Source organism: Orcinus orca, chromosome 2, assembly GCF_937001465.1.
Source record: "Orcinus orca chromosome 2, mOrcOrc1.1, whole genome shotgun sequence".
NCBI lineage: Eukaryota > Metazoa > Chordata > Mammalia > Artiodactyla > Delphinidae > Orcinus > Orcinus orca.
Window position 1 is genome coordinate 108,119,810 of NC_064560.1, and position 26,472 is coordinate 108,146,281.

Below are 26,472 nucleotides of genomic sequence, written 5' to 3' on the forward strand. Positions count from 1 at the left end.
AAGACATCGAGAACAATCAACGTTATACCACATGGGAGATAGCCGACATATTCAAAATATCCAAATCAAGCGTTGAAAATCATTTGCACTAGCTTGGTTATGTTAATCACTTTGATGTTTGGATTCCACATAAGTGGAAAAAATCTTCTTGACCGTATTTCTGCATGCGATTCCCTACTTAAATGTAACGAAAATATTCCGTTTTTAAAATGTGACAGGCAATGAAAACTGGATACTGTACAATAATGTGGACTGGAAAAGATCATGGGGCAAGTGAAATGAACCACCACCAACCACACCAAAGGCTGGTCTTCATCCAGAGAAGGCGATGTTGTGTATATGGTGGGATTGGAAGGGAGTCCTCTATTATGGGCTCCTTACAGAAAACCAAACAATTAATTCCAACAAGTACTGCTCCCAGTCAGACCAACTGAAAGCAGCACTCAATGAAAAGCTTCTGGAATTAGTCAACAGAAAATGCATAATCTTCCATCAGGATACCACAAGACCACATGTTTCTTTGATGACCAGGCAAGAACTCTTATGGCTTGGCTGAGTAGTTCTCATTCATCCGTCGTATTCACCAGACATGCACATTCGGATTTCCATTTATTTTGGCCTTTGCAAACTTCTCTTAATGGAAAAAATGTCCATTCCCTGGGAGACTGTAAAAGGCATCTGGAACAGTTCTTTGCTCAAAAATTTTGGGAAGATGGAATTATGAAGTTGCCTGAAAAATGGCAGAAGGTAGTGGAACAAAAGGGTGACTACGTTGTTCAATAAAGTTCTTGGTGAAAATGAAAAATGTGTCTTTTATTTTTACTTAAAAACCAAAGGAACTGTTTGGCTAATCCAATACCAGTTGTCTTTCTTAGGAACACTACTTGGTTGGGGGAAGGAGGAGCCACATATTATGTGTTTCTTGATGGTGATGAAGTTCTATAGTATGATACTTGAGGTATAATATAAGTTAAGTGGAATTATGTGGACTATACTGAGAACATAAACCTGGTATTATAAAATTCTTCCTATGAGAAGTACTAAAAAGTCAACTAAAGTCTAGAATAACACACTTTTACCCTGGGGACCATTTATAAATGGTTGATTGATAAATGAAATGTCTGCATGGAAGAAGAGTTACTTCCGAAACTTTTTTAATGATTGAAGCTGGGAGATACTTCACCGGGGCTCATTTCATCTCTTTTTTTGTGTATGCTTGGAAATTTTCATAGTAAAGAAATTGTATTTTATAATAAATTTTATTCATATCTTGTATTTTCTTTTTTTATTAGTTGGCATACTTAGGATTTCTGATGCTTTATACATTTGTCGTTCTTGTACAAATGGAACAATTACCTTCAGTTCAAGAATGGATTGTTATTGCTTATATTTTTACCTATGCTATTGAGAAAGTCCGTGAGGTATGTCTTTAGTTTTTCCTACCAATAACTTAGTGTATATATGGAGGGTGTTACGTTTTGTTTTGGTTATGTGTGTGGGTATATGTTATTCATACCCACACACATAACCATGATGTAGGTGAGTATATTCATATACCCACCTATATCACCCAGTAGGTGATGTTATTGAAGTATATAGATTGTTTGGTTTTGCTGTTCTAAAAGTGATGGCCAAAGAATAGAGATTGTGTGGTTAACTTTGTCACAATTACAAAGATAATGATTTGTCTCAAAAAATAGATTTGTTTTTGTCTTATTTCCTCAACATTCATATTTGTGTTCTTTGCCATTCTCAAAAAGTATTAAATATACATATAGCCAATCAGGTAGATAAATTATAAGTATATTCTTACTTTGCTTGTAGGTTGTACTGCTCTAAAGTGTACTGTGTTGCCCATTGAATTATCATTTAGATTTAGATCCCTATGTCTATCAGAGTTTTCAGTTTAAAATTGTAAATTTTCTAATATCCTGATTTTGGAAAAAAAGGTTTTTAAAAAAGTTTTATACTTTCTGTTTAATCTAGTACCTATATAAATGTTGTTTTATAACACAGTTATTTAAATACATATGAATTATTTCATGTCTCTACATTTAGAGAGTACATGAAATTGCAAAAATAGAAGGCATTGTACTTCCCTCCCACTTAGGTATAATAGGAATTTAATAGCTTATGCATTTTAAATGCCTTTGAGTGCCACAGCCCATATGTTTATGAAATCTGTTGTTTTACTAACATGTTTGAAGAAATTAAGTTGTTAAATTGTGAAAGCAAGTTGCATATAATTTTTTTATTCATAAAACAGTTCTGCAAGGATTTATTAGATAGTAATAAAAGTGATTGCCTCTAGTGGGAAGGAGAATTAGTTGGCTGGGTTGAAGAGTGGAAGGGAGACTTTTCAGTATTTACTTTTGATACACTATGATTTTGAAGCTCTAAATGTATTACCATTCCCCACAAAAAATTTAAAATATTTTTTATATTAAAGAGCTAAGTATAGCTACTTAAACCATTGAGTTGTTTACTTTCTGCAAATAAGGCACCTTTGGAAGATCCTACCTGGATATCCTAGTGTTGTTTCAGTGAAAAATAAAACAACTTTTGATAGGTATCTCACATTCCAAGTCTAGAGAATTGTGTTCTAATCCAGGATTTTCAGTGTCTTAGTTGGATGACCTTGGTTGAGCAGGTCATTTATTTGTGGGTCTTTTTTTTACCTTTTTTTCCCCTATGTATAGAGAATGAGGATAAGAAGTATCTGCCTTTGATATCTTATTGAATTGTTTTGGTGATCAAATGCCAAGACAGTCAAAATACTTTGAAATATTAAATGATATATAAAATTCTGCTCTGACAGTATAATTGAATTCTGGTATATGTTTTAATAGGAAGAAAGTGATGAAACCTTTTTTTTTTTTTTTTTTAAACCTGTAGATCTTTATGTCTGAAGCTGGAAAAATAAGCCAGAAGATTAAAGTGTGGTTTAGTGATTACTTCAATATCAGTGATACAATTGCCATAATTTCTTTCTTCATTGGATTTGGACTAAGATTTGGAGCAAAATGGAACTTTGAGAATGCATATGATAATCATGTTTTTGTGGCTGGAAGATTAATTTACTGTCTTAACATAATATTTTGGTATGTGCGTTTGCTAGATTTTCTAGCTGTAAATCAACAGGCAGGACCTTATGTAATGATGATTGGAAAAATGGTAAGTTGAGAGGTGTCTGACAATACTCATGGGTTTATTGATATTTTTTCTTAAAATCATAAAAATATGTTATTAATATAGTTTTACTTGAACCAGAGAATGATAGTTCATGTTTATTTGCCTCATATTGCAAATAGACCCATTCCTAAGGATATTAGCTTTTTTAAAAATTTATTTATTTATTTGTTTTTGGCTGAGTTGGGTCTTTGTTGCTGCGCGTGGTCTTTCTCTAGTTGCAGTGAGCGGGGGCTACCCTTTGTTGTGATGTGCGGGCTTCTCATTGCGGTGGCTTCTCTTGTTGCAGAGCATGGACTCTAGGTGCATGGGCTTCAGTAGTTGTGGTATGTGGGCTCAGTGGTTGTGGCTTACGGGCTCTAGAGTTCAGGCTTAGTAGTTGTCGCTCACAGGCTTCGTTGCTCCATGTCATGTGGGATCTTCCCAGACCAGGGCTCGAACCTGTGTCCCCTGCATTGGCAGGTGGATTCTTAGCCACTGTGCCACCAGGAAAGCCCAGGATATTAACTTTTGAAGAAAATATTTGAGGGGATAAAGTTAGGAAACCTTATTTTATTTGTTTTCTCTTGAAATACTTTAATTTTTAAATGTTACTTGCTAGGGCTATTTGAAAAATATGAACTTGCCAGCTCCAATCTATGAGTTTCTTTTCATCTTTACTGCCACTACCCTAAACCCAATCTGTCATCATCTGGCACTGGCAGTAGTATAGTAATCTGTTTACTCACAAGCACTCTGGCCTGTCTTCAATCTATATTATAGCCAGAGTAATATTTCAAAATGCAAATCTGTATATGTCAGTTCTCCTTCTTAAAAACATCTTTTAATGATTTTGCATTACTGCTAGAAGTCAGTGTACTTAATAATGAAACCCATAAGCCTTGTCCAGTTTGACTGTTGCTTTCCTTCCTTTCTTCCTCCCTCCTTCCCTTCTTCTCTCCCTCCCTCCCTTTAAATTTTGAGATAGTTACAGATTAACATGCAGTTGTAAGAAATAATACAGAGCGATTCTGTGTACTCTTTACCTAGTTTCCTCCAGTAGTAACATCTTCCTTGCTTTCTTAAGTCTCACCTCTTACCATTTTTGACCTCTTATTTGTGTTCTAGTCACACAAACCTTTATCTTTTTCCTTTAACACAGCCCCTATCAGAGAACCAAGAATAGCTCATGTTCTTTCTGTGTAAAATGATCACCCTCATCTACACTCATATCCTTAGCTTTTTTCATTAATTAACTTAGTTTTGTCCTCCAGATCTTGGCTTCAACATGTTTTTTTTCAGGGAAGCTTTTTTGATCTTTTTCAACTAGATCAAGTTTATTTGCTGTATAATTTTATGGGACCCATGTTTTTCCCTTCAGAATATTTATCTGTGTCTAACTGTATTTTAAACTACATTCTTATTGTATTATTTATATTCTCCTCTAGACTTTAAATTCCTTGGAGTAGAAACCTTGTCTGGTGTTGGTCACCTTTATATCTCTAGTATCTCAATACTTATCACTTTAGTAGATTCCTCCTTAGTAAATATTTGTTGGTTGGGTGGATAAGCCATTTCAAGTAGGAAAAAAACAACATAAAAATACTGAACATTAATTGTATTTTCATAGGTTGGTAGTTAAGATTTTTTTCTCTTATTTTTATATCCTTAGCAGCAGATTATAAATTAAAAAACTGTAATTGTTCACCAAGTAGTTTTTAATGTTTATTATATTTTCACTGTTATGCAAGACAGTGCAGATTGGTTATTAGGATATTGTCCCTGAACTTTGTGAAACCACATTTCTCTTTTTTGACTTTATCAGTCCTCTAGTTATTTTTAACAGTTACATAATCTAGCTTGAGGAGCCTATCCTACATAAAGTATTTTAGGAAATTATATGAGATATTAGTAAAACTATCAATGTGGTTTATTGATTAAGTTAATGAGTAGGGGATATAGGGATGCATGGAAAGAGAGAAATTTGTGGAGGTTTTTGTTAAAGCAGTGGAATCTGAGCCATTCTTCGAAAGCTTGAGAGATGGGAGTAAAAAGGAACAGACTGACTGGAAATTTTTTTGTGATGAGGTATAGTTTGTTAGCAAATTGGTTAGACAGGGCGTAGTAGCTTGGAGTATATAGAACATTGAAAACTAGGACTTTAGAGAAGAAAAATATAGGGGAAACCATTGAAGAGTTTTCCCGCCAATTTTTGATTTTTCTTTACCATAAAAGAAGTAGGTTGACATTTCTCTGTCTTTCCTTATCATCTTGGAGTGACTTTTCAGTGTATGGATATTGAAAGCAGCTAGTCAGATTGTTCATTATGATGATTTTCAACCAGTGGGGCAGTCTGAAGAAGTCTCACAAGGGTTCCTCATGCTCAGTTCCAACCCACCACACTAATCTTGTCCCTTATTAATGCACTTTGCAGGATAATGCTAACTAAACAAATACCGTCAGTGGTTTATATCTTTAGGTATCTCTTTCCTCCTATCTTTACTGACCCAGACTGTTTTTAAAATTTATATCCAGAACATCTAATCTTTTCCTGGTATAATATGCCCAATATTTTGCTCTTTCCCATAGGCTTAACCAACTGGCAGGTTTTGTTTTTAAAATACAGATGTCAGGTTTAATGTGCAGTATTTTATGCACTGAGCTGAAAAAATCTAAAATGTACTGGGCCTACTCCTGCCATAAATTTGGGCCTACTCCTGCCATAAATTACTTCCGGTTTTAAGTTGAAAAAGGCAAACTCTGTTATGCTTCTGTTGCTTTTGTGAACGTAACTTTTCTTTCCTTATTCTAAAATTACTATTCATTGTAGAAAATTTTAGCAAGTGCAGACAAACTACCCTCCAGAGACATCCAATATTAACAGTTTGATGTATACCTTTCCATCCTTCAAGACGTATATATGAATACGTGTGTTTATTTGTGTCAAACTTCACACGAATAAATGTATATAATAGTTTTATCGAAATGGGCTCATTATGTGTATGCTGTTTCTCAGTTCTTTTTAAAATTGGTCTTCTAGATTAAATTTATCTTTTAAGTAACCCCACTAGCTCACAGGATTATCAGCATTGCTTTGCATCATGAAGACAAAATTTTTACATTTTTTGAATACAGAGTTTCATTATTATACTTGATTTTCCGCACTACACATTTTCCCTCTAGGAGAGTGTATCCTACTCTCCCCAGTTAAGAATTACTGGTTTATTATTTGTCACATCAAAGAAGTACTTATTATCCATTTTGCATTCTTTCATGAAGTAGTGATATTTCCAGGAAAAGTTAGGGGAGTTAAGGTTTTGGGGGAGGAACTGGTTTTAGCCTAAAGTTTTAGGGCAAAAAACCACTCTAGCTCTCATTGTCTACCAGATTATTTAGTGACTTAGTGTTATTGGGTTAATTTAATGGTGATATACAGTAAATGGAAGGTGCAGGAAGTATAAAAGTGAACAATCTTAATAACAGATGGAGATGGGAAAAGTAAGGAAGCCAAGAGAGAGTGGAGCTGTCTGGATTTCCATCTGAATCTTACCTCTAATGTACTCCCAACACTCCCACCGGTTCTCCCATCCCAATTATAGGGAGCTGAAATATATATTTCATTTTCTTCTTTACCTTTGATCTTCTTTAGAACCACCCTCCACCAGGATTATGTCTTTCCCCTTGTCAACCATTTATTTATCATATCATTATCTCTTTTCTCCTAGTGCCATCTTCCCTTTCTACCTCCTTCATTACTCCCAGATGGTTAATGTTCTAATTATCTGCTTAAAGTAGATGCTGCAAAGTATAAGAAATCCTTCATTAAAGTATAGCTTTAATGAATAAAGGAGATGATTTTATAGTATGTAGTAGATTCCTAGAGTAACAACATTTTTTAATCATTGGGTATCCGTTATGTTATGCATTATACTAAGCTGAGACTACAAAGATGAATAAGACGTGGTCCAGATCCTCATGGAATTCACAGTCTACTATATAAGACAAGCATGTGAGCAGATAGAGAAAGATATGATAAGCTGTTTTGTGAAGACAAAGCTTTCACAAGGAACATGGTATTTGAAAAAAGTTTAGAAAATAGGTAGGAATTTTTCCTGAGCAGGGAATTTCTAATCAGAGAAAACAGCTTCATATCTTTCATAAAGATATGAAAGATTAAAGTAGAAGAAATCTTCACATTTGACATCTTTAATAGAGATCAGACTGATGAAAATTACATGGTAAATGCTGAACTCGTCCTACTCACTCCATATACCTATACATTCAAGCTAGGAACCCTCATTTTAGATATAAGAAATGGAATATTCAGATATTTTAATTAGTTAAATTTAGATCAAATATAAGGAAGATTGTCAAATAGGCTTTATGCGAAAGGTATGAAATCCAGAGAACTCTGAATCATCAGCCAACAGACCTTGAATAAATTTAGAATATTTCAGGTTTGGGTTTTGATTTGAACTTTTGAGTTGGGCTTTTTCTTTATTTAATTTGGATTCCAAATTACAGCAAATGCCGCAAGTAATGTTTTGATGAATTATTTGCCTTTAAAAATCTTTTATCCCAAGATTTTGTTTATTGAAAACATATATTCTTTTAGTAGTTCTCTTAAGTGGTCAAATAAGGCATTATTTAACCATTTTACAAAGAAAAAAACTGAATCTTGGGCGGTGTATGGGATTTTTTTATTGTAAGTCACAGGGACTGAACTCTAACTTAATTTTAAAAAAATTTATTGGCAGATCTAACAATTTTAAAGGTAAAGGATCAAGACTAAATGATTATTTATAAATAAATATTTTATAATTTCTCCATCTAGTGTAGACTTACTGTCCTCTTTACTTTTCACAGTCCTGCCTTCCATTTCTACTCTCACTATATACTTGTTCAAAACATATGAAAATGTCTTAGTAATTTCTTTTAGATAGATTTATTACTGCAATTATTGTTAGTTCATAGTAGATTAAAGTACAGATTTATTGTAAATGTAGTCGCTTGATCTCCATGGGATTTTCCCCTTAGATTATTATTTGTGGATGAATATTATTACATATTACCAGAGTGACACTACATTCACTTTCTTAGATGTAAGTGCTGAACACTTGTACACATAAATAAGTGGATAGAAATTGAAGTTTCATTATAGCATTTCACTTAATTCTTTGAATTCCTGAGTAATGATGTCAAAATTCACATTGTGATTTAGTAATAAAAATTGTTTTTTAATGATTTATTATGTGATAGTTCAGTTAGGCTCTTTTTCAATTTTGTTGAAATTAAAGAATTGCAAACTACGTGACTTGCAAAAGAATTTGTTAACCAGATACGGGTATCACTAATTTTTTCAACACCCATACTGATAATTCAGTTTGTTGTTTTATTTACCTCCTAGGAGGTTTTCACAGCCCAGGAGACAAGGCACCATGGTAGGGTTCACGATGGGTGAGAAGAATGCCTTTCTTTTGTGAAGTGGGCAAAAGATACTATCAAAGGAAGGTAGAAAAGATAGTCTGCACCTCCTGTATAAGAACAGAACAGTTTTAGGAAAGAACTCTCATGGAAATTGGTTCCCTGAATCTGCCCCTTATGTCTTTACTTCTTTAAAATCTTCATGGACATGAGATAGGCAGACTCCAGTTTGAGCCTGTGATATGGTTCATTATGTAGAAGATGCCTATGACTTACCTGATGTTCAGATCAGTTTTTACATAATTTCCTGGATGTTAAGTTTTATGTAGTGATGAGGTTTCTTGAATGCTAATGGCTAGGAATAAAAAGAAACTCAAAGATTCAAGTTATCTGTTGGAACATTAGAAACTGTTTTTTAAGATGAAGAATTGTCTTTGTGTTTAAATTCCCATGTATTTTAACAGTGTTCATTTTTTAACAGGTGGCCAATATGTTCTACATTGTAGTGATTATGGCTCTTGTATTACTTAGTTTTGGTGTTCCCAGAAAGGCAATACTTTATCCTCGCGAAGCACCATCTTGGACTCTTGCTAAAGACATAGTTTTTCATCCATACTGGATGATTTTTGGTGAAGTTTATGCATATGAAATTGATGGTAAGGATTTACGTGTACAGATATATCTTTTGGTTATTTCATATTTCAAAGTCAAAATTGCATTATAGTAATATTACAAATTTTCACAAATCAAACTGTTAACCAGCCTAAGTCCTCCCATGATACATTAGTTAATCCCAGAAGAAACATAACAAAAATTAATTGAAAAAAAAGTATTTCAGAATTTTTTTTAGCTGCAAATAATGGAATCTGGCCTAAACTGGCTTACACAATAAGGACATACATTAGCTCACATAACAGAAAGTTCAGAGGTAGAGTGGTCTGTGGTCTTTGGGACTGGTTAATTCATGCTAAGGACACATTCTTTTTCATCCCAGTCCTCTGTAATAAGTGTCTGATTCATACAGGTTTTCCTTTACAATTGTAAGACTCTGTCACAAGCAACAGGAGGAAAGAGACACTGTTTTCCATTGGTTCTCTTCAGGGGAAAAAGTCCCTTTCCCAGATGCCTTCTATTGAACCTATTTTTTAATCTCATTAGCTCAGATTGGCTTCAGTCTACCTGTCCAGGGCAAGAGTAATGGAATTACATTGATTAGTTGGATTGTATATACTCTATTTTTTTTTTTTTTTTTTTTTGTGGTATGCGGGCCTCTCACTGTTGTGGCCTCTCCCGTTGCGGAGCACAGGCTCTGGACGCGCAGGCTCAGTGGCCATGGCTCATGGTCCCAGCTGCTCTGAGGCATGTGGGATCTTCCTGGACTGGGGCACGAACCCGTGACCCCTGCATCGGCAGGCGGACTCTCAGCCACTGCGCCACCAGGGAAGCCCGGATTGTATATTCTTGAATTGTAAAATTCAACTCTGAATACATTCTCTGCATAAAGCTATTCTGTTGTTTTAGTTAAAAAGGCTAGATAACTTGTGGACATAGTTGATACTGCCAACTTTCAAGGATGTTCTTCTGACCTTCACATTGAGTTATAGAATCTTTATTTTGTTAGTTTGCTCATGTTCTCTCTTGCTCTCTCTCACCCATCTTACTTTACTCCTCCATCACCCCCATTCTGTGTTGCTCCTTACCCACCTATTTATAGGTGATTAGATCAGGGGATGGTCACATAGTAGTCATCAGTTGTTATGAGATGTTGGTTAAAACAGTGAGGTTTTTACCAGCCTGGTAAAATTTTGTGTTTAATGGCTTCCTGTTTAGTGTCATTTCCAGGTTTTTATTGTCTGCTTTTTCTTATGTGGCTCTAGTTTAGTTATACAGCATTGGATATAGTTTTTTACTCTCCTGCATTCTCTTTCTTGGGTATTTGCTTCATCAAACTAATCTGAATTCATAAAATTTTTTAGGGGCTTCCCTGGTGGCGCAGTGGTTGAGAGTCTGCCTGCTGATGCAGGGGACACGGGTTCGTGCCCCGGTCCGGGAAGATCCCACATGCCGCAGAGCGGCTGCGCCCGTGAGCCATGGCCGCTGAGCCTGCGCTTCCGGAGCCTGTGCTCTGCAACCAGAGAGGCCACAACAGCGAGAGGCCCGCGAACCGCAAAAAAAAAAAAAAAAATTTTTTTATGAGTGAAAGGACCTTATGCATCAGTTTGCCCGTAAAACCATTTTATGTGAAAGGAATGATACAGCCATGATGAGAATTTCAATGATGTATATTTTTTAAATGCTTACAAAACACCAGGTGCTAAGTGTATTATAAATATTTGTATAAAACTTGTCACTAATTCAAGACTATTTAATTCAAATCCTTGCCGTACTTGAATTTATTTTACTTTATTCCTCATAACTCTGGTGGGTATTAAAGCTCTTCCCTTCCTTAATTCAGCTGTGTTATGGCTTCAGAAACATTCCAGATGGAGGCAATAAAATGCAAGGAATTCAAATCTAATCATTGTATATTTAAGAGGCACTTTAACCATTCCTTCAACCCTCCTTTGTGGCATAATAAGCTAAAGTCAGTAATCATTATGTTTGTAGATTTACTATGAGTTTATCATACTCTTTTCTGGTTCAGTTATTTTTCTTATAGAAATGTGTGGCTGAATCTGGGAGTTTTATTCTTCTTAATGCTTCTCTGGCTAAACCCTACCTTGGAGGGTAGACATAATACAGAAATATATACTTCCTTGTATGGAGTAGAGTCGTAGAATAGTACCCACATCCTTCACAAAATTCTTCTCTTTTGGAATACTGTTAAGTTGGTGTTTGTATGGCTGCCTGCCCAGAAGCTTTTGCTAGAATCTGTGAAACAGATATGTACATAATCAAAACTTCTTCAAACAAACGTACACAAATATTGACTAGAAGCAGTAACTGGTAAATTACTGTTTTAATTTTTTTTTTTTTTCTTTCTCAAGTTTGTGCAAAGGATTCCACTATCACTGAAATCTGTGGTCCTGGGACATGGTTGACTCCATTTCTTCAAGCAGTCTACCTCTTTGTACAGTATATCATTATGGTCAATCTTCTTATTGCATTTTTCAAGTAAGAATTTTATTTGATTGCTTATTGTAATGAGATCATTTAATATATAGTTCTCTTTTTGAAGGAACTATACAAAATTTAAAGTATAAAGATTTTATTGAGGCTTAAACTACTAAAAATTATTTTTGAAAATTACAAATAAGAAAGCATGCATTTTCAAAATCAAATTAATTCTAAATTTGAGACTCTATCTTTCAACATACAGTTCTTTTATAAATTTAATCTTTATTTGGTATTTATTACAAGGTGGCCAGGGAATACACATGCAGTATACAAAACAGAAAGGCAAATAGAAAATTCTTCAGTAATCCCATTCTTAGTATTTTGGTATACATCCTTTTTATATTTTATATATATGAACAACTTTTTCTTTTTAAAAATAATGTTCTCATATTTTGTATACTGTTTTTAACTAAGCAAAACATGAATATTATCCTACATTAATAAATATCCCTCTCCAGTTTTTTAATGACTACCTCGTATTCCATGATATAGACTGTAATTTTTAAGCCAATATGTTATATTGCTCCATTCGATTGTTGATAATTTTTTGTTCCCCAAAACCACATTGTGGTTAAATTTTTTATTAATCCTTATGTATTTCCTTAGAGTGTTTTCCTAAAAGCAGAACTATTCAATATATGTATATTTCGGACTTCTATTTAAGTCAAAATAGGCCTTGTGTCTCCAAATCTCTGCTAACAGTAGGTATTATCTTTTTAATGGTTGCTGATTTGACAGTACATAAGAGTCTTGTTTTTATTTGCACTTATTTTGTTACTACTCAGATTGAATATTTTCTTCTGTTTTTGTCATTTATATGTAATTTAAAAAGCTTAAAATCATATTTTCTGCCTATTTTTCTGGGAGTTTATAATTAAGACCCTCAGCAGTATCAAACTTTGCCTTATACTGTTGCATGTGTTTTTTTCCGGTTTCGCATTTACCTTTTAGTCTTGTTTATGGTGGAGTACTCCTTTGAATTCTTATTTAGAGCAGAATTACAATAAAATTTTAGTATTTAAAACTTTAAAATGTGATTAGCTAAGTTTATTTTTATTCTTTGTTATTCAAGCAATGTGTATTTACAAGTGAAGGCAATTTCCAATATTGTATGGAAGTACCAACGTTATCATTTTATTATGGCTTATCACGAGAAACCAGTTCTGCCTCCACCACTTATCATTCTCAGCCATATAGTTTCTCTGTTTTGCTGCATATGTAAAAGAAGAAAAAAAGACAAGACTTCGGATGGACCAAGTAAGTAAAATATATTAAGGCAAATGTTTTTATTTTATCACTTATCAGTATCACACTGAAAGCTAAGTATTTTTTTTAAATACATTTATTTTTTAATTTATTTATCTTTGGCTGCATTGGGTCTTCGTTGCTGCACGCAGGCTTTCTCTAGTTGTGGTGAAGTGGGGCTACTCTTCATTGTGGTGTGCGGGCTTCTCATTGTGGTGGCTTCTCTTGTTGTGGAGCACAGGCTCTCGGCTTGCGGCCTCTAGAGTGCAGGCCCAGTGGTTGTGGCGCACGGGCTTAGTTGCTCCGTGGCATGTGGGATCTTCCCAGACCAGGGCTCGAACCTGTGTCCCCTGCGTTGGCAGACAGAGTCTTAACCATTGTGCCACCAGGGAAGTCCCTGAAAGCTAAGTATTAATTTTATTCAGAAGACTTAACTGGTTAATGTTATTGTAAAGGCTTTTGTTGAATTTGCCTAAACATAAAAGAATTTAAAGTGCAATGTTTATCTATAAAAGTAAATTTAGTATTAAACTTTCTTTTTGGTATGGCATCTCAATTCGGTTTTGTTAAAATGCTAGTGTAAACCATAACACTTGTCATTCTACAAACCATTTTGACTGCTGTATAAACAATAACACTTTTAGTACATTCTATATACTACGTGAGACATAATAAACTCTGCCTAAAATTTTACAGTGGCTTTTTATTCTATCAGATCAGTTCTTATATTCTTGTACCTGGGTATGCGAAGGAGAGGTGTGAGAGATAGATGGGTAGGGTATTTTATAGGAAAAGGAGATTCGAAAAGGAGGAAATACTGGAAACTATTCTTCCAACATCACACTGTGAGTGAAGAAAGAAGTAGAAATACTTGTTTAGGGCTTTAGAAACACACCAGTAAAAAGAGAAAAAAAAAATGCTGATGATTTACATAGCCTTATGAACTCTTAATAACATAAAACTCGTGAGCTAAAGTTTATCTTGATGTCTCTGTTGATTTTTTTTTTCTTTTCCCTCCTTAGAACTTTTTTTAACAGAAGAAGATCAAAAGAAACTTCATGATTTTGAAGAGCAGTGTGTTGAGATGTATTTTAATGAAAAAGATGACAAATTCCATTCTGGAAGTGAAGAGAGAATTCGTGTCACTTTTGAAAGGTTCAGAAACTCTTTAATTATAACTGATTTTATGTCAGAGTGGGATCTCTTAGTTATGTCTCTTACACATGGTCATTGTTCAATTTATGTTTGTCAAACAAGTAAGTTTAGTAATGGTTTTACATAATATATTGTGAGACAGTTCAGTTCTTTACTTCTAAGACTTCATGTAAGTCAGTCAGTCTCTTAACCGTTTTTTGACCCTTTTTACAGAGGGCAGAAAAGAGTCGGTGGAGAAAAGTTAAACTGTCTTAATTATTTTAAAACATGTTTCTTTCCATTAGTTTTGCTACGTTCTAAAAGTATATGGTATTTGTGTAGGTACAATAATGGTAATAGTAGTTTATGTGTATGTAGCTGAATACACAGTTTTGTGTTACTCTGATGGGGGAATAAATAGCCTATGGTACAAAAGTGTGTTTTAAAATCTTATATTTTTATTATAATAGGATTAGCACTTGATCCTTTTTTTAAAAAAATATTTATTTATTTATTTATTTATTTTTGGCCACGTTGGATCTTAGTTGCGGCGTGCGGACTCAAGAGTGTGTGGGCTCAGTCGTTATGGTGCGTGGGCTCTCTAGTCGTGGTGTGTGGGCTCCAGAGCTTGTGGGCTCAGTAGTTGCAGCACGCGGGCTTAGTTGCCCCACAGCACGTGGGATCTTAGTTACCTGACCAGGGATCGAACCCATGTTCCCTGCATTGGCAGGCGGATATTTCGAAACCATTAATTTTTAACATTTGTAAAACTCCTGTGTTTCCCTTACAGAGTGGAGCAGATGTCCATTCAGATTAAAGAAGTTGGAGATCGCGTCAACTATATCAAAAGATCATTACAATCATTAGATTCTCAAATTGGCCATTTGCAAGATCTTTCGGCCCTGACTGTAGATACATTAAAAACACTCACTGCCCAGAAAGCTTCAGAAGCTAGCAAAGTTCACAATGAAATCACACGAGAATTGAGCATTTCCAAACATTTGGCTCAAAACCTTATTGATGATGGTCCTGTAAGACCTTCTGTATGGAAAAAGCACAGTGTTGTAAATACACTTAGCTCCTCTCTTCCTCAAGGTGGTCTTGAAAGTAATAATCCTTTTCTTTGTAATATTTTTATGAAAGATGAAAAAGATTCCCAATTTAACATATCAGGTCAGGATTTACCTGTAATACCCCAGAGAAAAGAATTCAATTTTCCAGAGGCTGGTTCCTCTTGTGGTGCCTTATTCCCAAGTGCTGTCTCTCCTCCAGAACTGCGACAGAGACAACATGGAGTAGAAACCTTAAAAATGTTTAGTAAAAATCAAAAATCAGGCAGTTCGTCTAATAGCATACCACATCTATCATCCCCACCAACCAAATTTTTTGTTAGTACACCATCCCAGCCAAGTTGCAAAAGCCACTTGGAAACTATAACCAAAGATCAAGAAACTGTTTGTTCTAAAGCTGCAGAAGGAGATAATGTAGAATTTGGAGCATTCGTAGGTAAGTTTGGCAAACTGATATTTGTATATCAATATTATTTATTTTTTAATTATAATTATCACCTTAGAAATAAAAATAAATTGCTAATTAATAAAATCATGTACTTGTGTGACAAGTGGATTACCTTTTCATAGAGTATAGTTCTAAAAATTTTTTAAGGAGTCAGAAGTCGGGGAAGTAGGTTGAATTGGGCTATACTAGTTATATTAGCACATACCTCTTTGGTGCAACTTACTATAATAACAATTGTATGGAAAACTTATTTGGACTTTTTTTTTTTTTTTTTTTTTTCCTCCAATATGCGGGCCTCTCACTGTTGTGGCCTCTCCCGTTGCGGAGCACAGGCTCCGGATGCGCAGGCTCAGCGGCCATGGCTCACGGGCCCAGCTACTTTGCGGCATGTGGGATCTTCCCGGACCGGGGCACGAACCCGTGTCCCCTGCATCGGCAGGCGGACTCTCAACCATTGTGCCACCAGGGAAGCCCTGGACTCTGTCTTTTGAATTTAAGCATAGTCTCTTGAATTTGATCAACTTTTGTTGAAAGAATTTGAGTGATGTGTAAGTGTTGCAAGACAAAGGTATAGGGGAGGCTAGAAGTAACTGGAAAAGAACAGTGTTTTATAAATAGGCTGACCATATAGTTTTTCATCCAAGCCAGTACGCTTTTGAGAGTGAAAGGGTATGTTACTGATATTTACATTAGGATAATAGGGAAAGCCAAGACTCTACTTGGAAAATGAGTATTTATGGTCAACCCATTTATATACCCAGAGAGTATATACCCAGAGATCATTTCAGAAAGGAATGATTCATTCTTATACCTCACCTCAAGTAAAATAAGGACTGAAAATATATTTATTTTGGCAATGATAACATGTTAATAACCTTGGTGAAAACTGTTTCAGTGAAGGAAGTGATAGAGGAAGAAGCCTGATTATAGTGAAATAAAGTACAAATGGGAGTGAATGTGGAGAGTGATGGGGGGGCGACTCAAAAGCTTGGCAATGAAGGCAGAAAGAAAGAACTAATATTGTGGTTTGTATGTTTAAGGTTTTATTTGTTTTGTTTTTAATGATGATGTTTTGTTATTTAAATGTTGACATTATGCCACGTGGAAGGAAAAGATGAAGAGGGAATGCTTTGTAGAGCTAGCTAAGCCCCAAATATTTGTAGAATATAGTGTTCTAACAGCCTTCCTCCTAGATTATTAAAGATAAAAGTATTTAACAAAGAATTCTTAGAAAACAACTTGGGTTGTTCGTGGACATAACCAGAATGTTCCAAGGTTTGAAGCAGGCCCTCTGTCTCTTCAAGATAGAATTTTTCCTTCAGGTGGCTTCCCAACCTTGTCTTTAACACTTATATGAGCCTTCCCAGCCTAGGAATTTACCTAGTCACAGAACATGTATAGAGATGGTTCACAGAATGTTATGTCCATGTAAAATTCTCCACATTAGGGCCAACCCCATGGATTATCTAGGTACTGAGCCTGCTGATCTCTACTGCTAGGCTATGTGAATTCACTGTGGGTTTATAGAGACAACTTTTCCTACATAAAATCTATCCCAGTTTATTTTTTAAAAACATATTTTAGTCTGTTTGTTAATATATTGCCACTGGTATGGATATGTAGATATAGATATCCATATGTTTGATGTCTATATTTATATGTAATATGTATATATGTATAATAATTATATATAATGCTTTTTTTATTGAGAGTAAAAATGACTGCTCCCCCTCTTCTAAATTTCAAGCAGTTTACTTCATATCACATGTTGGATTCTTTTAGGATCCTGTTACTGTAAACTTGAACTACTCATCTTCTCCAGCTTTTTGATACCTATTTTCAGTATTTATCAGGAAAGCTACAGGAAACTTCAGAGCCATCAAAACTACTCACAAGACAACATACGTCACTTGTTTGAATAGACTAGGCAATGACATTATTTTGATAGAACTAAAAAAAACAAGTATTTTTTGTTGTAATCTTTTCTTTTTTCTTTTTTAAGGACACAGAGATAGCATGGATTTACAGAGGTTTAAAGAAACGTCAAACAAGATAAAAGAAATATTATCCGTAAGTAAATCCTTATAGCAGTGCGATTATTTTGCTATTTTGGAGTTTAGTTCAAAATAGAATTAAACATATTTTTCAGGAAAAATACAGTGTTAGCAGAAACCATCATCAACATGAGAGTTCCAAATATTTGAAGCTTATACGTAATTTGAAAAAAAGAAGAAACAGTTGAAGAATATGAAAAAATGTACAAATAGCTTGCATTTTTTAACTGAAGTTAAAAATCACCTATTTAATATTTCTCTTAAAAAGTGCTTCTCCCTGTATGGTTTCCACAGACTACTCATTGAACTCAACTCTTTCCCAGGCCCCAAAATTCATTAGAATATAACCTTGCTTCTCAAGGACCCTGTGGTCTAGCAATAAAAAGCTGAATATGCCAGTAACTACAGTATCGCGTGCAAGTGTAAGCTGTTCAGTAAATGTTGGTTAAATGAGTTTTAAAGTATACAGAACAACTAGCAAAAAGGTGTGTTTCCTGGCTGAAAATTTTTACTTTTTAACTGTTGCTTTCATAAATTACCAATAACTAATTTGAGCTTTAAGGGTAATAACAGCTACATCGAGATAATTAGGAAGACCTGGAAAAGTGCTAAGCTTCTCCATCCCTTAAGAACTTAAGTTGTAGAAATGATCAAGTGATAAATATAACGGAAATAAAGTTTTTCCTAAAACTAGAGTCAAGGAAATGGTAATGATATAATATAAGCTTTTATAAATGATTATTTCTCATATGATCTATAGTTAATTGTGAAATTGCTGTCAGGACATGTTACTTATTACCCTACATCTAAAAGGTAGACTCAAGTGCATTTTTTATAATATAAATGCCGACTTTTTTTGAGGGGGGGGGTGCCGTGCCACTCAGCTTGCAAGATCTTAGTTCCCTGACCAGGAATTGAACCTGCGCCCTTGGTAGTAAAAGCACAGAGTCCTAACCACTGGACCGCCAGGAATTCCCCAACATTTGTATTTTTAATAGCATATATTTTGATTGAATTATTGTATGAAAGTGAATAATTTAATGTCTATTAACTAGATTTTGTTAACTTTGGATTTAATTGGTGACTATATGGAAATTGAGATGTAGTGATTCCATGAGGTCCCTTTCTTTCCATATTTGCCTTTAAGTTTGTATTTCTTAACTCAAATAAGACCATCAGAATGATGTAAGAAATAACAATTATGGAGTATTCAAAGATGCGTAAATATCAGGTAAAGTCTCTTTAGTACTTGTGGGAGTCAAAAAGTTAACTTAAAATATACATATACATTTAGATGGAGGAAGTAGGTAAGATAAACTTACCATAAGACTAATTTGCATGATGTATTCTAACCATTTTAATTCTGTGACATACTTCTAACGATCTGAATTTTCCATTATATATGATGCCTTACAGAGAAGAAGAGAACTAAATAAATAGGTTGAATGCATTTAGGTAGCATTAGCTGACACATGATGATGAAAAACAAGGGAAGAATAAATGAATGAGAAAAAGTAATAAGTAGAAAGAAGAACTGACAAAGCTCTACCAGAGTTGGTTTTATAATTCTTAAAATGTAGACGTGATATATCTACATTCCATATGGGGTTTTTCTTGAACAGGTTTTAACTGAAGTGGATTTTATAGTAAATGAAGTTTTTTATGGACCTTCGTAACTTTTAATAGAGTTTTTTTGTAATTTGGAATTATTTAAGTTTAATAAAATTTCTATCACACTCTCTTTCTCCTATATGCAGATACCCTTTAATTAAAAATATGGACCCAGTATGTTATATTGCTCAATTGTAGAGTCCATTTATGTCAGTGTAAGAGAGCCCAATGCCTCTTATTTTAGTCCTTCCTTATAGTATAATTAGTTGTTCAAGAGAGATGTACATGATAATTTGGGTAGTATATTTGTTCACTTTTTATTAGTGAAAGTAATTTTTTAAATGTTTAAATATTATAGTTGAGTACTTGGTATCCTAGAATTTTAGAGATATTTATTGATACCTTTTAGCAGTTAGTTATAAAACTTAGTAATAGGGGCATTAGTGCCTAAGTGGCATTTGACCCCAAGTTTGACTCTAAACCTGTACACTTCAATTTTAGCCAGGAAAATTCTGAGGGCTAGGAATGGATATGGAGAAAGTAAATCTTTGGAGTGATTATGACTTAGAGAATTGACATGACACCACAGTAAAAGGTTAGAACTGCTAACTAGCTGGAACTCTGAGAGTTGTTAAACTGATCATGTCAAAACCTCAAATTCACCGTCATCTCCCTTCTCAGCAGACATATTTCTTTTCCTCCTGTATTTCCTACCTCTGTTAATAGCATCAGCATCCTACCCTTCCAGTCAACAGCCAAGTCTACCTGGTTTTGCTTCCTAAATACTTTTTTAGTGCCTCTACTTTTCTCAATCCTTAGTTATAGTAGTTATAGTTACCCTGACTTAGGCTGTTAATTCTCTAATTTATATTTCATTGAACTTTTAAGGTATCTTTAACAAGGTGTCACAACAGTAGTTGAAGGAATTTGATGACACTCTGAGGGCATTTTGCTGTTGTGAAGCACTTGATATATGGTGGGAAATCATTTATAATGAATGGACATTTCCTAATGGTAAATGGTAGATGTTAGGGTTTCCCCACAGATTGCACCTTTTAACAATGGACCTATTAAATAAACTTAAAACAGGAGTATGCTGAAAATTTTTAAGTGAGCAAATAACTTCCTGGTAAAAACAAGAAGAAATAACAAGTTTCTGTGAGTGGGAAGAAAAGTGGTGGCTATGTTTTAAATTTAACAACTGTGAGTACTTTACTTAGAGGAAAAGAACTGTAATAATAGAATAATGAGCTCTAGCTCATGACGGTTAGAGGTTTTGAGTTCTTGAACATTTGTGGGTTATACATCCCTTTGAAAATTTAATGAAAACTACAGACCACCTTCCCAGGCAAATGCACATATACAAACTTTTTTCTTTTAAAGTATAGAGTTTTACAAATACCTTGAAGCCCACTCATCAGTCCTACACTAGAATTTCTATCAAAGACGGTTCTATGAAATTGATGTGTCATTGTATCAAAGAGTATATATCAAGGAAAATACTTAAGTAAAACAATCAAGAAATAGCTAGAACTGGTTCCAAAAGGAACAACTAAAATCAGAAAGGAAATCAGAGTTGCTTTGTGACAATAGGAAAAAGGTTAGCACTTTTTGCTTGGCTATATATCAATAAATCAGCTGTAATGTGAAGAATGTGAAACATCAAAGGTAGAAAAACTTAATTTTCTTGAGACGTTTAAGTTAAATTTATTTAATGAAAGTAATAGCTTATTGTGGTAGTAACATTTTAAAACTCATTGTTTCTGAGCGGTGGTAGAGGTTTGGAAATATTTTAAAGTTACATAGTAGTATGACCTGTGTATAGCTGAAAAAAAAAACAGGGTGAAGGTATCAGATCTTCTGCATTAGTTTAATGAATTTCGTTAGTTCATCTGGAAAAACGAATAGGTAAAAAGAAGAAAATGGGGGAGAATTAGTTGTTAGATTCTAAAATATCTATACAAGTGGTATAATTGAAACATGAATATTTAGTGAAACATTTTGGTGACTCCAAAATAACCCTTCTACAAATACAAATTTAATAAGAGTTGGATTAGAAATTGATGAGAAAAGGAATGCTTTGTCAGTAAACACACAGATTGGACAACTGGGTAGAAATTAGGAAACGTCTGTTTCATATCGCTTCATAAGCTCAGATGAATTCTGGATTTAAATATAAAAATTCAAAGTATAAACAAACTTAAGAAAATAGAAATATTAAGTCAGTAAAGCCAGGAGGGCTTTTAGAACAAATATTAAGGGAAGGATGAAAAGAGATGAGTACCTAAAAATATAAAAGCATAGATAAAACAAATATGAAAAAAATTGAAATTTGACAAATAATGACCAGATAGATCTTTGTTATACAAATAGCTTATACAAAGCAATAAGAAAGCTACCAAAACTCCCCAAAATAAATTTCCCCTCCACTTTTTTACTCTCCAAAGAAGAAAGTATTGCTGTTTCAATTTTAGTGTAAAATAGTTTTTTTCTTTTTAAGGTGAATTGATAAATGTTTTATTATTTTCCCTACAGTTTCCTATTTTCCTCCAATTTTTTAAATGAACTTGTATTGCTATGAAAAAGAACTCATTCAGATGGATTTATGAACAATAAGCAAGTAAGGTGTTTTGATGGCAGTTTTTGAAATTGACATTGAAGAAAATAACTGTAATTTGTAATATACCCCTTGGAGTCCAGGTAGATTAAAGCATATTGAGCTAAATAGATCCAGAGGCTCTTATACTACTTAGAGCAATGATTTGAAATTTAGTTCAATTGTTTTAAAATTGTGTATATGTATAATATGCAGAATGATATTCCTTCTGAAAACACTCTGAAACATGTGAGTTCTCATGCTGGATTTACTGAGTGTCACAAAACTTCTGTTCCTCTTCATTCAGAGCAAGGTGAGTATTTTGACTTCATGAATTATGCTAACAAATATACTCATTTAAGCTTTACAGGTATTTTATGGACATCATTAAACTTTAAATGTATTTTATGTATGTCACACGCTTGAGCAGTGAATGTTGCAGAAGTAAGAAAATGAAGATTCTGGTCCATCATTGTTGTTCTTAACCTTGAATAATACATAATCTGAACATTCTAATATTTTTCAACAGATTGTTTAGACTTAAAAGATGAAAGGCAAAGACTCACTTTTTACAAATATGCTGACTTTTTTACAAATGAATCGGTTGTATTTTAATCTGTATAGTCATTTAATCAACTTATTTTTCTGCTTTAACCTTTAAAAATAATTAATACATTTATTTGGTTCAAAATTAAAATACACACACACACACACACACACACACACACACACACACACACACACACACAAGCACTTTGAAAATCAGTCTCAGTCTCACACCAACCCCATGTGTAACCACTGTTATTTTTGTTTTTTCTCTAGTTTCATGCTTATGTAGTCATATATGACAGTAGTCTTTTTTACTTGTTCATCTTTTACACAAAAGGTAGCATACCATACATGTTGTCCTGCACCTTTAATTTTTCATTTAAAAAGTTGAATGATCTGGAGATGTTTCCATATCATGCTTTTTTGGGATCATAGTTATATGCGTATAAATTTATTGTTATCTAACTTTTCAGTTATGTACATTTAATCTTTATAAGGTTCCTTAAGAAAAGCAGTACTTCCTTATTCCCCTCACCATCATTTCTCCTTTTATTCTCTTCAAGTTGGGTTTATTCCAGGAGTGCAAATTAGTTTAACATTCAAAAATATAAGGCATGATAGTAACAAATTAAAGAAGAAAATCATATGGTTATCTTAATAGCTGCAGAAAAGGCTGAATTTGATGAAATTCAACATCCATTCATGATTAAAACTCCTAGCAAAGTAAGTATAGAATGGAGTGTCCTTAATCTGAATAAAGGGTATCTGACAAAAACTTGCCACGGATACCATACTTCATAGTGAAATATTGAACACCCCAGAAGGAGAACAAGACAAGGATTCTATTTAACATTTTAGCCAAAGAAGAAAAGGAAGAAAAATAAATGGTAGAAGGGTTAGGAGGGAAGAAATAAAACTCACTATTTTTGGATAACATGGATATTATTTCTAAAGTTAGGATGCCTGTAATTTTATATCCTCGTATTTCAGTTTTAGGCAGTATCTATTGACCTCCCACTTAAAGAAGACAAGGATTGAGCTCTTCCCTACCGCCGTCCCCACCCCTCTCTATTCCCTAGCCCACATGCATGCACAGATGTCTTTACCCTGTCCCACCAGTGTAGTTATGTCATGATTTTGGTTAGATCAACACTGGATTCTCTGCTCTTTGAATAAATTTTTTCAAAATATTCAGTTTCATCATCTTGAAAAACTTGCCCAGAGTCCCCTAATATATCTCAATCTGCTCTTTTTGCCCTCTATACCTGGAATGTTCTAAGATTTCCTTTCACCGTTCATGCTTTCGTTCTAAGATTTCTCTTCACTGTTCTTTCTGAGGTTTTCCTTTATTGTATCATGAGGTTGTAAATTCTAAATTAATTTAAAATTTAACATCCTCACTTTTTTTGGAAAATAGGCTTAATTCTAAAGTTTGTTTAGCATAAACAAGCAAAATGTGACAAAAGTGGCATCTTAAATGGGGGGAAAGATGAACTATTTTTTTTCCATTACTGTAAAATGATGTTTAAGATTATTAATTGCAACATTGTTACAGCAAGAGATTGAAATCAGGCCAAATGTCCATCAATAGGAGTTTGGTTAAATAAATTATTGTATATCCATTGTATGAAGTTCAGCACAATATCAAAGTAGAATAGAGAAATCCTCTGTGTACTGATACTGAAAGATCTCCAAGCTTAAATTTAAAAAACCAACAACAAAAAACCTGAGGATATATATATTATACTAGCATTTATGTTAAAAAAGAAGATTCAGGGGTATATATAGAAACACAAAATATCTTTGGAAGGATACACAAGAAATTTGGGAACAGAGGAAGAGCAAGACACTTTTTTTTCCATACTCTTTTATTTCATATTGCCTTTTCACAAAAATAAATTGAATAATTTTGATATCCTGTCAAGAGACCCGTGAGACTCATATAACTCTTACATTCATCAGTGTTGGGGAGAGGATAAGTTATCTTAGGTAAGTTATATTATGCCTCGAAACACTTTGTGTTTGGTTAGTTGGTATTAAAAAAAATTTATTTTACTTGTATAACTTTTTTATTTTTTTAAATTTTCTTTTAGTGGAAAGTAACAGTAGAAGGCCATCTATAGAAGACAGTCATGAAGTAGATTCCAAAGCAGCTTTACTACCGGTTTGTACATTTCAATTAAACATATGCGTATTTAAAAATACTTATTTAGGGCTTCCTTGGTGGCGCAGTCGTTGAGAGTTCACCTGCCGATGCAGGGGACACGGGTTTGTGCCCCGGTCCGGGAAGATCCCACATGCCGCAGAGCGGCTGGGCCCGTGAGCCATGGCTGCTGAGCCTGCACGTCCTGAGCCTGTGCTCCGCAACGGGAGAGGCCACAAGAGTGAGAGGCCCGCGTATCGCAAAAAAAAAAAAAAATTATTTATTAGATAAGAGCTAAAAGATGGTGATATTTTATCTGAGATTATATCTAGCTTTCAAAAAATTTTTAACATTAGAAAACTGACCTCAGTGCATAGTAGCAGTTATGGAAAAGAGTTTCTTCCTGTAGTGAATAGTCAGGAATTATTAAAGAAAAATGTATGCAGAAGAAAGAAAGGTAGGAATCTCTGTTTGAATTGAAGCTAATGATATGAAATTATTCCCAGCCAACTGGAGTAATATTTGATTTTACAAACACTCTTTAAAAGCAGACTTTGGCAACCAAGACAAATAGCTTGGGAGAAAGCAAAAACAGTTGCTCCTTTCTAGTCAAGTATAGAAATTAGTGCTCATAATTATGATCCTGGATCATCAAGAACATATTAACTTGGCCCCATCCCCCTGGACTGAACGCTACACATGTACTCACACCCTCTTGCTTGCTCCCACCCTGGCAAGCAAGGCAACCATGAGAGCCTGGAGGTTCTTCAGAAGACAAAGAAGTCATTCAACCAGGTGTTATCAGCCCCAGGTGGGGCAAGCAAAGGTGATGGAGAAGATTCCAGGAAGCTGCCAGAGCAGGCAGGGGAGAAATCCCAGGTTGTGCATAGAACTGGGCACTATAAGTGGTTCAGTGTGCGAATGGGATGTGGATTCATTTCTGTGATAAACTGAAAGGGAAACCCCTTGGATATTCCAGTCAGTGTATTTGTACACCAGGTTTTTTTTTTTTTTTATCTTATCCTGTTAGAAGCCTTTGACCTGCTGCTGCTATTGTTTCACTCATTTCCATCATCTAATGCAGAAAGGAAACAAGAGGATCTTCTAAGTCCATCAGATGCCCATTCTTTTTTTTAAAAAAATATTACTGTATTTTTATTCATCTCATTTATGCATGTTCCTTTGTTGTGGCGACAGCAAGGGGGTTGGGGGAGAGGAAACTTTCTTCACGCATGCACAAAGGTTGCAATGTTTACTGAAGATGATGGGAAAAATTTTTCGACACTCGCACCAGCTGAGGCCAGCCAGCAGTGAATCTTGGAAGTGAATTCCAGTGCCCACAACCGGCCCAGCATGGGGAGTGAGGAATCCATCCCCTCCCTGGCAGTCGTACCTTGCCCAGGAACATTTGAGAAAAGTGTTGCCCAGTCTGCAGTCTATGACCCTGAGCGGAGAAATGCTCACCAGGAGGATCGGGTCCAGCAAGGAGTTCCAGCCGCCCAGTGATCCCAGTTTGCCCTGCTCACTCGCCTGCCGGTTGTCCCAGATGCCCATTCTTTTTCTCTTCTTTTTTTTTTTTTAAAAATATTTATGTATTTATTTGGCTGCGTTGGGTCTTAGTTGAGGCACGCGGGATCTTCATTGCAGCGTGCGGGCTCAGTAGTTGCGGCACTTGGGCTTAGTTGCCCTGTGGCATGTGGGATCTTAGTTCCCCGACCAGGGATCGAATCCGCATCCCCTGCATTGGAAGGCGCATTCTTAACCTCTGGACCACCAGGGAAGTCCCCCAGATGCCCATTCTTATTAAAACATTTTAGAAGCCTGAAGAAAAGAAAAAAAGAACATATTAACCATATTAACTTACAGTGTGCTATAAGGAGATAGATTGTATTATTAAAAATCATTTTATTAAA

General features: G+C 34.6%; 1 protein-coding gene across 5 annotated transcripts in view; it reads left to right on the forward strand.

The window, feature by feature from the left end:
• TRPM7 (transient receptor potential cation channel subfamily M member 7) overlaps positions 1-26,472 on the forward strand; it is a 120,825-nt gene that overhangs the window by 74,756 nt on the left and 19,597 nt on the right. For 3 of the 5 annotated variants that reach the window (XM_033408418.2, XM_033408416.2, XM_004281278.4), the window contains exons 20-29: positions 1,293-1,421; positions 2,896-3,174; positions 9,074-9,248; positions 11,580-11,706; positions 12,782-12,966; positions 13,977-14,109; positions 14,879-15,594; positions 17,609-17,676; positions 22,084-22,180; positions 24,510-24,580. In XM_033408418.2, the coding sequence (XP_033264309.1) occupies positions 1,293-1,421; positions 2,896-3,174; positions 9,074-9,248; positions 11,580-11,706; positions 12,782-12,966; positions 13,977-14,109; positions 14,879-15,594; positions 17,609-17,676; positions 22,084-22,180; positions 24,510-24,580 (1,980 nt within the window). Of the gene's footprint in view, positions 1-1,292; positions 1,422-2,895; positions 3,175-9,073; positions 9,249-11,579; positions 11,707-12,781; positions 12,967-13,976; positions 14,110-14,878; positions 15,595-15,938; positions 17,571-17,608; positions 17,677-22,083; positions 22,181-24,509; positions 24,581-26,472 lie in introns of those variants that run through there. The other 2 variants (XM_049706034.1, XM_033408417.2) reach the window with 2 other exon arrangements.